This window comes from Myotis daubentonii, chromosome 12 (assembly GCF_963259705.1).
Source record: "Myotis daubentonii chromosome 12, mMyoDau2.1, whole genome shotgun sequence".
NCBI classification, from domain to species: Eukaryota; Metazoa; Chordata; class Mammalia; order Chiroptera; family Vespertilionidae; genus Myotis; species Myotis daubentonii.
Window position 1 is genome coordinate 21,739,855 of NC_081851.1, and position 13,909 is coordinate 21,753,763.

Sequence of the window (13,909 nt, forward strand, 5' to 3'; positions counted from 1 at the left end):
AGGGCGGAGCGGCTCCAGCCCCCTGAGTCCTGGAGTGTGGGCACTCCGGGGATCCCGGGTTCCGCCCTGCCACGCCCCTCCTTTTCTTCTTCCTTTCTGCCGCTTTTCTTCCCTACCCAGTGCCCTGGGCAGGAAAAAGGCAATCCACAAACTAACTAGCACTCCTTGCCCGGCCCATGCGGCGCGCTTGGCACGCACTTAGCTCTTTCCCACAGTTGGGAAGGCAGGCAACAGGCCCTCCTGGAGGAGGCTAAGGACACGCAGCTAAGGCAGGACTTGAACTCAGCTTCGCGGACTCTGGTGCCAAAGTCCACACGACCTCTTAAAGCCTCGAGCGCACCCGGGTTTCCAGAACCGAAGAATTTTGGAGACCGGGGCCAAGTTTAATCTCCGGCTGAGGGCCGGACTCTGGAAAACGCCGGGCCAGAGGGCTCCGGGATCCTTCGAAGGCCGACTCTGTGCCGCGGCGGCCAGCCTGCGCCCCCTCATCCAGGAGAGGGAAGCCTTGGCTCCAGGGAGCGATGCTGCGCTCTCTTCTTCCCGGTCCCCTCCCTGCACGGGAGGGGAAATCACCCAGCCCGCGGCCTCCCGGGGCTGGCGGGGAAGCGGTGGCCAGGAGCCAGGCTCCGTCCGGGGCTGAACCTCTCGGGGCGGGGCCGCCTCCCCCCGCCTTTCCCGGCCCGCGGTGGTGGAGGGGGGGACCTTTGGGGACGCCTCCAGGGTGGTCGCCACGCCTAGGCCAATGAGCGTGCGGGGAGCCGTGATGGAGGCTGGGTGGCCAGCAGCGCCCGGGACCCTCGCATACCTGCTCCCGCCCGGCTGGAGAGGGGGCGAGAGGCGCGGCGTCTGTGCGGGGCATGGAGGCGCCTCTGGCCCGCGCCACCGCCGCGGCTCAAAGTTTGCCGACTGACTTAGAAAGTTGCGCCCCGGATCGGCCGCCGCGCTGCGTCGCATCTCCGGGACGGGTCCAGCTCGCCGCCGCCGCCCTGTGCGGGGCCCCGGCCCCGCAGACACCCGCAGCCCCGCCTGCTGGGGGCATGTGAGCCGCAGCCTCCCCCAGAGCCGGCGGGCTACACCGGCCCGGCGCCTCGGAGGCAGCGCACGGGCCGCCATGGGCATCCAGGGCATGGAGCTGTGCGCCATGGCGGTGGTGGTGCTGCTGTTCATCGCCGTGCTCAAGCAGTTCGGCATCCTGGAGCCCATTTCCATGGAAGGTACCGTGTGGTCCCGGCCCCGCTGCCCTTGGCCAGGGCTGGCGTCCGTGGGGAGGGAGCCGCACGCGCTCAGGCTGGGCACGCCTAGCTCCGCCGCCCGGGCCGCCTCCTGGCTCCGGAGCGCTGGCCGGGGACTAAGGGGTCAGAGAGGTCTTGGGCCGGAGTGGCCTCCGCGGGAACGGAGCCGCGGTGCTTAAGGTGGGTGTGAGCGAGTTGCCAGGTGGCACCGCGAGCCGCAGCCCTGGCCGTCTCAGTCCTGCGGGTCTGAGTCGTCCGCGGTGAGCACAGCGGCTCAGGCGGCCCGGTGGCCGGAGGTGCTGCAGGGTGAAGACTGAAGACCCTCCGCCCAGGGTGTAATATCAGGCCTCTGCCGTGCGTTCAGGGCTGTCCCTTTCGCCCCCATCCAACATCAGGCAAAGCTCAGGCTCACGGGATCAGTAACCAAATCCTCAGGCGCCACATTTCTGTCCCAATAAAATATTAACGGAGGAGACAAACCTACTCTTAAATCAGGCACTGCCGGCTCCCCAAGACCCCTGGCAGACGCCTGCTTCCCAACCCTTGGTGCCTCCCTACTACCCGCAGGTTGGGGAGGAGCCCCTGCAGGGCACACCCATTCTGAAGGGGACCTTGACTCACCAGGGCTGTAACCTGTCCCCCCGCCCCCCTCACCAAAGAGGCAGTCGTACCCCTGGACTTCCGGGAAGGGGCCAGCTGGTCCTGTTCATGTCCCCTGTGTTCCCCTGCTGTCCTCTCAGAAGAGGGTGGACATCGCCTGCCTCAGCACTCTGCTGACCTTGCCAGGGTCCAGCTCCTGGGACAGACCCAGAGGCCCTGGGAGGGGAGGGAGGGAACCTGGCCCTGTCTCTGAACTGCCCGTCGCCCCCTGGGGATGCACCCCAACCCCTGCGAAGGGCTGCGGAGGGCAAAAAGGGCACAGGGCCAGGAAGCCAGGCTTGACCTTCATTCTGCCTTCTTTACCTGAAGTTCATGCCGTGTGCCCTTCAAAACCCATCCCGCTCCATCACACCTTTTCTAGGTGAGTTCAGGAGGCCCAGGTAGAAGAAGCTTGCTCGGTTGGTTCTGAGAGCTATCACCTTACACTTTGCTCCTGGAGAGGAAACTTGTCCAAGCCAGGTCTGCACTTGGCTGGATGCTGACCCTGGCAGGGTAATCTGCCAGGAGGAGCCTAGTGGGAGATGCAGGCACTTGGGCTGAGGTGGGGGGCTGAGCACTCCGCACTGCTGTAGAACCCCGCTTCTTGCCAGGCACTAGCATATCCCCTGTTCCCTATCCTTTCCCAAAGGATAGGTGTGGTCGGTGTGGGAGTCTCACCTCCCTCCACCGGGTGGACCACCAAGGCTGTGCTCACCGGGGGCTGCTCTGGCAGATGGGCGGCCATAGGACAGTCAGGGATGTGGGTGAAAGTGCTACCGGGCATCTTGCTCACAGGTCTGGTTCAGACTGAAGTTAGCCGTTGTGATTCCTAAGGAGAATGGATTTCTACACAAGGTGGAGAGTATGCACAAGATTGCAGATGCTCTAGGCCAGTGGTCGGCAAACTCATTAGTCAACAGAGCCAAATATCAACAGTACAGCGATGGAAATTTCTTTTGAGAGCCAAATTTTTTAAACTTAAACTATATAGGTAGGTACATTGTTATTAATTTAATTAGGGTACTCCTAAGGCTTAGGAAGAGCCACACTCAAGGGGCCAAAGAGCCGCATGTGGCTCGCGAGCCACAGTTTGCCGACCACGGCTCTAGTCAATCCTCTAAAACACCCACCTCAGGCTCAAATGAGTTTCTCTTTCTGGTATATTTGCCCACTTGTTCCCCTGAAGTTCTGGAGTCTGGATGCTGTGGGAGGAGCACAGCACCCCAGAGTCAGCCAGGTCTGAGCCGGGAGTCTGTCACCCACACATACTGGCTGTAAATCTCGCTTAACCTTTCTGAGCCTTAGTTTGGCGCTCTATAAAGTGGGGCCAATGATAATTCCTGCCCTGTTACGCTGTGGCTGACTTGTAACTGGTCAGTGGGGCCATCATGGCCCCAGAACTGTTTTGGTGTGTGATAAATGCAGAAGCTTTGTGAACTCTTGCTGTCATCAATAACGAGTAATACAGTGATGAGCTGTACTAACAGAAGTGATTCACTGCTGAAAACATCCTCTCACTCAGACAGGCCCCTGCCTGCATCACAGGGAGAGGATTGTACGTTTCAGATGTTCCTTATTGATGGGGAGTGTGGCCTGGTAAGTGCCTGGAAGGGCCATTGGCCAGGCAGTGTCTAAGGGACTGTCAGATGGCTGTGAGGAGCCCTAGGCCTTGGGCTCCAGCCTGGATGTGGGCTGGCATGAAGGGAAGGGAGCTGGTGCCCAAGTTCTCTCCAAGCCTGTGTATGTGTGTGTGCACGCGCGCACACACACACACATACACACACACACACACACACACGCAGTGGGATGTGTCTCTTGTCCTCTCTGAGCCTCCGTAGTGCTCATCTGAAAGAGACCAGAGTTATGAGGCCCCTGGGGATTGTTAGGAACTAATGGATCCGGGTTGTAGGGATGCGGGTTTCTAGAAATAGATGCAGAAGTCAACAGGCCGTCCTCTCTCTGCCCTGGTCCCCTGTCAGGCTCTGTCTCTGGTGACTCTGTCAGGGGAGTTCCAGCCTGGTGTGCTCACCAGCTTACTGGGTGACTTTGGTGTATTGTAATTTCCACATCTGTGGAATGAGGATAGTAATAGACTACTTCCCCCTATCCACTTCAGAGAGGTGGGGTGAACAACCGCACTTTGCAAAATTAAAAGTGGGACTCAGTGCTAAGACACTCCTAGGGATGGGCGCACCCAGGCTGACCAGCCTTGTTCTCCAGACCAACAGAGCCCTAACTCCAGACCTTGTGTCCACACCTGTGGCCCAAGGCTTGACTCTGGCTGCTTCTTATCTCAGTTCAGGTTTGCTAAGTTCTAGACTAGTAGTCTCAGCCGAGGGTAGTTTGGCCCTCAGTGGACATTTGGTAACGTCTGGAGGCTCATTTGTGAGGCTGGAGTGTAGATGGTGAAGAGAAGAGGAGGGAAGGGGAGCATGGGGCATCTCACAACAGACCTGTGCATGGCCTGGCCCACCACCACTGTTCTTCCAGCGCAGCCCCACCCTCTATAGCTGCCTTCTTCCCACAGCACCCATGGGGACCTGGCCTTGCCAAGGTGACCTGTGGCTACTTTTGACTTGGGCCACTGTTATTCCACCTACCCCCTCCTTGCTCACCTCCCCGCCAGCACCCTCTCCTACCAATGTTGGATTTGCTCAGTCTCTTACCGCACAGGTGTCAGGAGCTCAAAGTGGAAGCAGCTGCCTGGGTCCAAACCTACAGTGGGAAGAGTCCCGCTCACAAGGCTTGTGAGGGCTGACTGTGCGAACGTGAGCAAAGCCCAGGAAGCAGAGGGCGGCACAGAGGGAGCGCATGTGTCAGCTCCCAGCGCTTCTGGCAGAAAGAACCTGGCCCAGAGGACCCCCAGGTCACGCTCCACTGACTGTGCTAGAGGTTAGTGGGCAGGGAGGATGCACTTGACAGGCTGCAGATAAGGCTTCATGTGGAATTCCTGACTAAACTTCCCAGAAACCACTGACCGTGTCCAGATAAGCAACAGTTGAGCCAGAGACTAGGGGAGGGAGGGCCTTGCTCAAGACCCCGGCCTATAGCAACATCAAGCCTGGGGCTCCGGCCCACTTCCCCAGCCGTGGGCAAACTATGGCCCGCGGGCCCTATCCGGCCCGTTTGAAGTGAATAAAACTAAAAAAAAAAAAAAAGACCGTACCCTTTTATGTAATGATGTTTACTTTGAATTTATATTAGTTCACACAAACACTCCATCCATGCTTTTGTTCCGGCCCTCCGGTCCAGTTTAAGAACCTGTTGTGGCCCTCGAGTCAAAAAGTTTGCCCACCCCTGCACTTCCCTGTCCAGCAGAAGCCAGAAACCACCCTGCAAAGCCCGCCTCTCTCTTCCCTTCCCCTGGAGCCAGCCCAGCAGGCAGTATCCTGGGCCGGTGGGGACCAGGTGCCCGCCTGGCTCTTACAGAGGACATAGTGAAGGGTGCGCACTGTGGTAAAGAGCCTGCCTCGTGCATCCTCCTTGCCCACTAGCTTCCAGCACACAGTCAGTGGTGTGTGACCCTGTGGTCACTTGGGCCAGGTCATTTCTGCCAGAAGCGATGGGAGCTAACACAACCTGCTCCCTCGGAGCTGGGCACCGCCTTCTGAGCGTCGCATCTTAGAGCAGTGGTCTCCTTCTCCGATGATTCTCCGTTTTAGACATTCTTCTTTTGTCGGCTGTGAGCACTGGACATTGTCATCTCCTGTCCTGCGAGTGTCTTTAACTGGCCTTTGTTGAACAGAAATCCTTAATTTTAATGGGATTGGATTTTTCCATTTTTTTCCTTTATGGTTTGAGTTTTCGAAGTTTTCAGAAGTCTTTCCCTACCATTTAGTTAGCAAGATACATTTTCTTTGAATTCTGCAGCTCACCTTTCATATTTGGGCCCTAGTTCAGGTGGAGCCCACTGCTGCATGTGGCATAAAGGGATCCAGATTCATTTTCTGTATGTGGGGAGCCAGCTTCCTTAACTCCATCAACTACACAATCTGACCTCCCCTCAGGCTTCTGCGAAGCCCCCTCTATACCTCTTTTCTTTGAGCTCCCTGGTCTGCTTGCGGGTTTGTTTGTTCTTGTAACAACCACACAATTTTTAATGCCGCGACTGCACAGTATGTAGTAGTATCTGATAGGGAAAGCTCCCTCTGTACTCCTCTTTTCCAGAATTTAATGGACTTTTTATTCCTCGTTCTACATTTCCGAGTAAATTTATCAAGGTCCTCAGAAAGGCCAACTAGATTTTTGATTAAGAGTGCACTGAATTTACAGAGTACTTTGGGGAGAGATGACATCTTTATAATATTATATGGTCCCATCTAAAATGGAATGTCTCATGTATTCAGATATCTGTCTATACAGAGATCCTTTGAGTTTTGATTAATGCTTAGGTACTTTTTGGTTTTTATTGATATTACGAATGTTACCTTTTTAATTATATTTTCTAGGTGGTTATTACTGGCGTAGAAAGTTGTTATTGGTTTTTATAAATTAATTTTGCAGCTGGCAACCTTACAAATCCTCATGTATGTTGATTCTTTTGGTCCCTGCGGACGGTATTATTGACAAGTAATGTTAGTTCTGTCCTTTACTTCCTAACGCTCACATTGTTTATTTCTTTTTTGAAAATTTTTTTTAATATATTTTATTGATTTTTTACAGAGAGGAAGGGAGAGAGATAGAGAGTTAGAAACATCGATGATGAGAGAAACATCGATCAGCTGCCTCCTGCACATCTCCCACCGGGGATGTGCCCGCAACCCAGGTACATGCCCTTGACCGGAATCGAACCCGGGACCCTTCAGTCCGCAGGCCGACGCTCTATCCACTGAGCCAAACTGGTTTTGGCATCTTTTTTGAAATTTTTGTAGAGCGTTGGTAGGACATCAATTAGTGATGATTAAGGCCAACCTTGTGATTGCGGCCCAGATCTTAAAGAGAATGTGTCTTTATCTTTGCCATTAAATCTAATATTTTCTGTAAATATGCGATTTGCAAATGTAAGCTGCATCGAGTTAAGACAGTTCTCTTGAATTCCTAGTTTGCTAGGAGTTTTTGTTTGCTTTAATTATAAATAGATGCCAATATTTATCAGTGCCTTTTTTGGGTTTTCAATGATTTTCCCTCCTTATTCTCTTGAAATCTATTTGATCAGGTTGCATTTTTACTTTTTGAAAATACTGTTAGATGAAGTTGGCTAACATTTGATTTCATCTTTGCTCAAAAGTGAAATGAGCATATAATTTTTTGTTTTTTTCCCAGCTTTATTGAGATATAATTGACATATAACATTGTGTAAATTTAAAGTGTACTTGTATGCATAGATGCATAACCCATGGACACAGACAATATAGTGCTAAAGACCTGGGGTGGAGGGCAGGGCGTGAACTGAAGGAGTTAATGGGGGGCGGGGGGGAGAGAACATATGTAATACTTTAAACAATAAAGATTTATTTTAAAAAAAAGAAAATAATACAATAATTAATAAAGAGTAGGTCTATGAATAATACAATAATAAGTAAATAAATAATAATACAAAAATAAACTGTGTTTCATGAACTCACAACTGAAAACCTATTTTTGCCCACCCCTCGATATATTTATCCAGGATTTTCATTTTATTTATTTTTTGGCCTTTGAGGAAGAGGATTAGGTTGTTTAGACTCTTTAGTTCATGGGACAGTGCCAGTCTTGACTCATTTAAAACCTCTCTCTTATTTTATTTTTCCCTTTCCCTTTTATTCCCCCATTTCTTCCTTCCCTGGAGCTGTTATTCTAATTTTCATTCTTTATAATTTGCATGGTAGAGTGCCATTTGCCTGCTTGGGCGCCCAGGCCTATGAGTTTTTGTTTGTTTGGTTTGGGTTTTGTTTTGTTTAGCGGCACAGGTTTATTTCCTCACGCACACGGAGACCGGAAATCAGAGATCAAGGTGCCATCAGGCTTGGTTCCTCTGAGCCTCTCTCCCTGGCTTGCAGATGCCGCCTTCTCACTGTGTCCTCGTGGGGTCTTTCCTCTGTGCACGCATGTGTCTGGTGACTCCCAGTTCTGTGATTTTGGCAAATGCATAGTCATGTTATCACTACCACCATCAAGCTATAGAACAGTGGTTCTCAACCTGTGGGTCGCAACCCCTTTGGGGGTCGAACGACCCTTTCACAGGGTCGCCGAAGACCATTGGAAAACACATATATAATTACATATTGTTTTTGTGATGAATCACTGTGCTTTAATTATGTTCAATTTGTAACAATGAAAATACATCCTGCATATCAGATATTTACATGACGATTCATAACAGTAGCAACATTACAGTCATGAAGTAGCAACGAAAATAATTTTATGGTTGGGGGTCACCACAACATGAGGAACTGTATTAAAGGGTTGCAGCATTAGGAAGGTTGAGAACCACTGCACTAGAACAAGCCCATCACAATAAACAATTCCCTCATCTTGTAGTCAGCCCATCCCTTGCCCCCAGCCCCTGATATATTCTCCTTCCCTATCCTATCTAATAAAAGAGAAAAATGGTAATTGGCGTACAACGATACCCTTTTCATTGGCTAATCAGGGCTATATGCAAATTAACTGCCAACTAAGATTGGCAGTTAACTGCCAACTAAGATTGGCAGTTAACTGCCAACAAGATGACGGTTAATTTGCATATGTAGGCACAATGCAGGGAGGCGAAAGGGAAAGCAGGAAGAAGCCCCCTGCCACTGACAGTGATCAGAAACCCAGGGGGTAGCTAAGAGCTGGGGGGCCGCCTTTGCCCTGCCCCCCAGCCATGATTGGAGAATCAGGCGCCTTTGCTGCCCTGGCCAGTGATAGCAGGAAGTAGGGGTGGAGCCAGCGATGGGAGCTGGGCACGGTCGAAGCTGGCAGTCCCAGGAGCTAGGGGTCTCTTGCCTGGGCCTAAAGCGAAGCCCACGATCGCGGGGCCGCTGCAGCTGCGGGTCCCCGCTGCCTGGGCCGGACACCTAGGCCAGAGGCATTAGGCCTTGGCAGGGGCGGAGCCTGCAACCGCGGGGAGCTGGGGGTCCCCTGCCCAGGCCTGACACCTCTGCCGGAGGCCTCAGGCCTGGTCAAGGGGCCGATCCGGTGATTGGTGATTGGAGGGTGATGAGGGTCAACTCCTCTGGCCGAGGCATCAGGCCTGGGTTGGGGGCAGAGCCGGGGATTGGAGGGATATGATGGTCCCCTTGCCCAGGCCTGAAGCCTGGGTCAGAGGCGTCAGGCTTGGGCGGAGGGTGGAGCAAGCGATCAGAGGGAGATGGGGGTCCTCTGCCCAGGCATGATTCCTGGGCCAGAGGCCTCAGGCCTGGGCGGGGGCCAGAGCCAGTGATCGGGGGGAGATGGGGGTCCCCTGTCCAAGCCTGACACCTCTGTCAGAGGCGTCAGGCCTGGGCAAGGGGCCAATCCTGCGATTGGAGGGTGATGGGGCTCAACGCCTGAGGGCTCCCAGTATGTGAGAGGGGGCAGGCTGGGCTGAGGGACACTTCCCCCCCCACACACACCCAGTGCATGAATTTCGTGCACCGGGCCCCTAGTAGTTTCTATAATTTTATATTTTCCAAAATGTCGTATGATTGGCGTCTTACATTAGGTAGCCTCTTGAGTCTGATTCTTTAACTTACCAATGCATTTGAGATTCATCCCTGTTGCGTGGCTATCCATAGTTTGTTCACATTAATTGCTGAGGAGTATTCCACTGTGCGGATGTGACACGGTTCAGTTATCCATTCACTGGTCCAAGGGCATTTGGGTTGTCTTAAGCTTTTGATGATTGTGAATTAAATTGCTCTAGATATTTACATAAGTTATTGTGTAAATATAATAGGTTTCATTTCATTTGGGTAAATAACCAGCAGTGGGATTTCTGGGTCATGTGGTATGTGTATGTTTATAAGAAACTGCCACACCGATTTCCAGAAGGTCAGCACCATTGTCATTCCTGCCAACAAAGTATAATAGTTCCCATTCCTCCGCTCCTTAATCTATGAACATCCTCGCTTGACGTTGTCAGTATTTGTTAGTTAAGTGATTCTAATAGGTGTGTAGTTAAATATCATTATGGTTTTAATTTGGATTTCCCTCATTGCAAATGATGTTAAATACCTTTATTTGTACTTACTTGTCATCTATAGATCCTCTTGGGTGAAGTGTTTGATCAAGTCCTTAGCCCATTTATTAATTCTGCTGGGTTTTAAGAGTTGTTTATAAATTCTGTCAGATATGTGATTTGCAAATATTTTTCCAGTCTGTAGTTTATCTTTTTATTTAGCAGTCTGTCTTATGGAGCAAAAGTTTTACATTTTCATGAAAAAGTGCAGTTTATCAAATTTTTCTTTTATGATTTTGCTGTTGATGTCATGTCTAAGAACTCTTTGCCTAAACTCAGGCCATAAAGATTTTCTTCCACTTTATTTTTCCAGAAGTGTTATTGTTATATGTCTTACATTTAAATCTGTGCTCCATTTGAGTTAATTTTTGTATACGATACAAGTGGCCTGGTGCATGAAATTCGTGCACGGGGGGTGTCCCTCAGCCTGGCCTGCACCCTTTCCAAGCTAGGATATCCCTCTTGCAATCCAGGACCGCTGGCTCCTAACAGCTCACCTGCCTGCCTGCCTGATTGCCTCTAACCACTTTGCCTGTCGGCCTGTTCGCCCCAACTGCCCCCCTGCCAGCCTGCTCACCCCCAACTGCCCTCCCCTCCTGGCCTGATCGCCCCTAACCGCCTCTGGCATGACCTCGCCACCATGGCTTTGTCTGGAAGGTCTCCTGGTTTAATTAGCATATTACCCTTTTATTAGTATAGATAATGTTTAGTCAAAGTCCATTTTTTGGTAGTGGATATCTAATTTTCTAGTACCATCTATTAAAAAATTATTCTTTCTCCACTGCACATTTGTCAAAAATCTGTTATCTGTTTCATTGCATTGATCTGTGTGTCTATCTCTCCTCAAACACCTAACAGTCTTGGTTATTGTAGCTGTATAATAACTCTTAAAATCAGATAGACTGATTTCCCACACATGATTCTTTTTCAAAACTGTTTTAGCTACTCTGTTCCTTTGCCCTTCCATATAAATTTTAGAATTATTGTGTGTACATCTACAAAAAATTTTCCCAGGATTTTTATTGGAATTCTGTTAAATCCTTAAATTTTGGAAATAATTGACATCTTTATGATATTGGGTCTTTCAATCTATGAACATGGTTGTCTCTTCCGTTATTTCAGTCTTCTGTGGTTCCTTTCATCGGCATTTCGTAGTGTTCAGCATTCAGATTATGTGCATGTTTTGTTAGATTTATACCTATGTATTTCATTTGTGGGGCAAGCAATTGCAAATAGTATTGTTTTTAAATTTTTGTTTCCAATTGTATATTGCTGGTCTATAGAAATGTTACTGATTTTGTGTGTTAACGTTGTCTCTTGTGACCTTGCTAAGCTCACTTATTAGAGGGTTTTTTTGTATGTTATTTGGGATTAGTTACATAAATAATCATGTCATCTGCAAATAAGAATAGTGTGTTTTTTTCTTTCTAATCTAATTCTTGCTCTCTTCTTTTTTCTTTTCTTCCTCCTCCCCAACCCAACGCCTTTTTGCATTGCTTAGGACTTTCATCATGATGTTGAATAGGAGAGGAGAGAGCAGATATTCTTGCCTGGTCTTAGCCTTAGGGGGGAGCTTACTTATTTAGAAACGTTCCTCTTTTCTAAAATAGGTATTTAATGCTTTCAATTTCACTCTAAGTAATTTACCTGCTTGCCACAAATTTTGATGTTATCTTTTCAAAAATTCAATTCAAAATATTTCCTCTTATAACTTCCTCTTATTTTCTTGCTGATCTTGATTTTTATTTGATACCATTTTCCTTCATCCTGAAGTACTTCCTTTAGCATTTCTTGTAATGCAATTCTGCTGGCAAAAAACTCCCTAGCATTCATTTACTGCAAGCATGTCAAACTCCCAGCCCGCGGGCCACATGTGGCCTACAACGGATATTTTTGCAGCCCAGCAAATATAATGGTATGTAAGAAATGTTTTAATGAAAATTTCATAACTTAATTTTTATCCTGTTATACATAATTATTAATAACGAACTACAACGTTCGCTAATGACTGATTAGTATAATCATGTTGCATTCATTTCCCTTACACACAGGCGCACCATTTCTCTCCACTAATACTAGCAGCAAATATTTTAGCAGCCGATGGCCATGTCATTAGTCTTGGACTGACTTGTTTGGTGTGCACAACAGGAAATATTTTGCTTTCAGAGAACAAGAAAAATAGTTTTACAGTGGGGCCTTGACTTACAATTTTAATTTGTTCTGAGACGGAGCTCGTTAAGGAGTTCGTTAATTCAAATTACTCTATCAACTCAATGCAAAAAATCTGCCGAGAGACAGCTGGTATCTCAAAAAACTCGTTAGTCTGGACACTCGTAAGTCAAGGCCCCACTGTATTTGCATTATACTTATTAATTTGTGCAGTTATTCCGTGTCTGGTAAGTTAATGTTCAAGAAAAAATATTAATTTTTATTAAAATGCTCTATTTTATGTTAACGATGTCTCATTTATTTCAGCCCTTTGTATTCAGCATGTCTCTATCGAAATAAATCTACATTTCTATGGAAATTGAAGCTTTTGGTTTTTTGCAGCCCACATACACTTACACCTTGTTTATTTGGCCTGTGTTAGCCTTTGAGTTTGACATGCTTGATTTACTGGAAAATGCCTTTCACATTGTTTTTTGTATCAATGGATACAAAATTCTAGGTTAGCAGATTTTTCCTTTCATCAATATGAAGTGTTGCTCCATTGTCTCTTGGTCTACATAATTTCTTGTGAGAGGTTAGTTGTTTTCTTATTGTTCTTCTTTTGTAGAGTCTCCATTTCCCCACTAGATAGATACTTTTAAGATTGCCTCTTTATTTTTGGTTTTCTTCAGCTTGACCATGCTGTTCCTACATGTGTTTGTCTTTTTACTTTTCCTTCTTGGGGTTCACTGAGCTTCTTGGATCTGTGTATTGGGGTGTACCTCTAATCCACTGCACAGTGCTTCCTGGTATGCATCCCTCATAGTGTGGTTCCCCATCCTGTCTTTGACAAACTCCTGGGATGCCTCTAGCTCCCCTTAAAAAAATGCAGTTGCCATGAGCATCCTTCTACAGGCTGCCTTAGCTGGGAAAGATTTTATTTGGGATGTTAGAACCCAGAGTAGAATTGCTGGCTTGCAAGGTTTGCCTATACTAAACTTGACTGAGGATTGGCAGATGTCCATATGATGATAGGATGATCCTCAAGTGAGGAAAGAATAATGGTGAGGAGAGAGGAAAGAGTGGGGAGAATTTCTGGAGCCTCATGCTTGAGTAGGTGAGAAGGGACAGTACCCACAGTGTAAGTGGAGGAGTTAGCCAAGAACAGGAACAGTTCATCCCCAGAGAAAGAGGAAAAGCGGAGGTCTGGGCCAGATGCAGGTAGATGGGTCGGTGTTGTGGCAGAAAATTTTCTTCTGTGGCTTCTATTTTGTTGGTGATATAGGAAGCAGCCTGAGGGGCAGGATGGGGAGGCGGTACTGGCAGTTCAAAGAGGGAAAGGTATGAAACAGCTGTCTTGGAGACTGGGAGTGTGCATGACCAGGGCAACAGAGTCCACTTGCCGGGCAGTGTGCAGGCTGCTCTTGGGCCAGTGAGAGTGGGCAGTGCTTCTGGGAGAGGTCGGGCATGGAGCAGGTCCAGCAAAGGGTTCTAAAGGCTCAGGTTAGCAGTACTCCATGCCTGGCACTGTTCTGCGCTCTGTGGGCACAGGGTGGGCAATTCAAAGGGGCTACAGATCACCACAGACTCATCATTCTGTGGGGTGTTGGGGAGGCGGGGGTGGTGACAGTGTGGTGGAAGGTCTGTAATTATGTGAACAGGTTGCTCAGCAGGTGTAGGTACTCAGTGCTTCTCTGTCTATAGCTCTGTTTTGTATTATAAAAGTGATGCATGCCACATCAAGAAAATTTAGGAAGAGGTAAAAAAA

The 13,909-nt window shown here is 48.8% G+C and overlaps 1 protein-coding gene across 3 annotated transcripts in view; it reads left to right on the plus strand.

Annotated features, from left to right (window-relative positions):
• KCNIP3 (potassium voltage-gated channel interacting protein 3) overlaps window positions 1–13,909 on the plus strand; it is a 66,561-nt gene that overhangs the window by 42,449 nt on the left and 10,203 nt on the right. The window contains exon 1 of one of the 3 annotated variants that reach the window (XM_059659122.1): window positions 705–1,214. The exons of the other annotated variants lie outside the window; for them this stretch is intronic. Coding sequence (XP_059515105.1) covers window positions 1,112–1,214 — 103 coding nt within the window. The 5' untranslated portion in view covers window positions 705–1,111. Of the gene's footprint in view, window positions 1–704; window positions 1,215–13,909 lie in introns of those variants that run through there. 3 annotated transcript variants of the gene reach the window in all.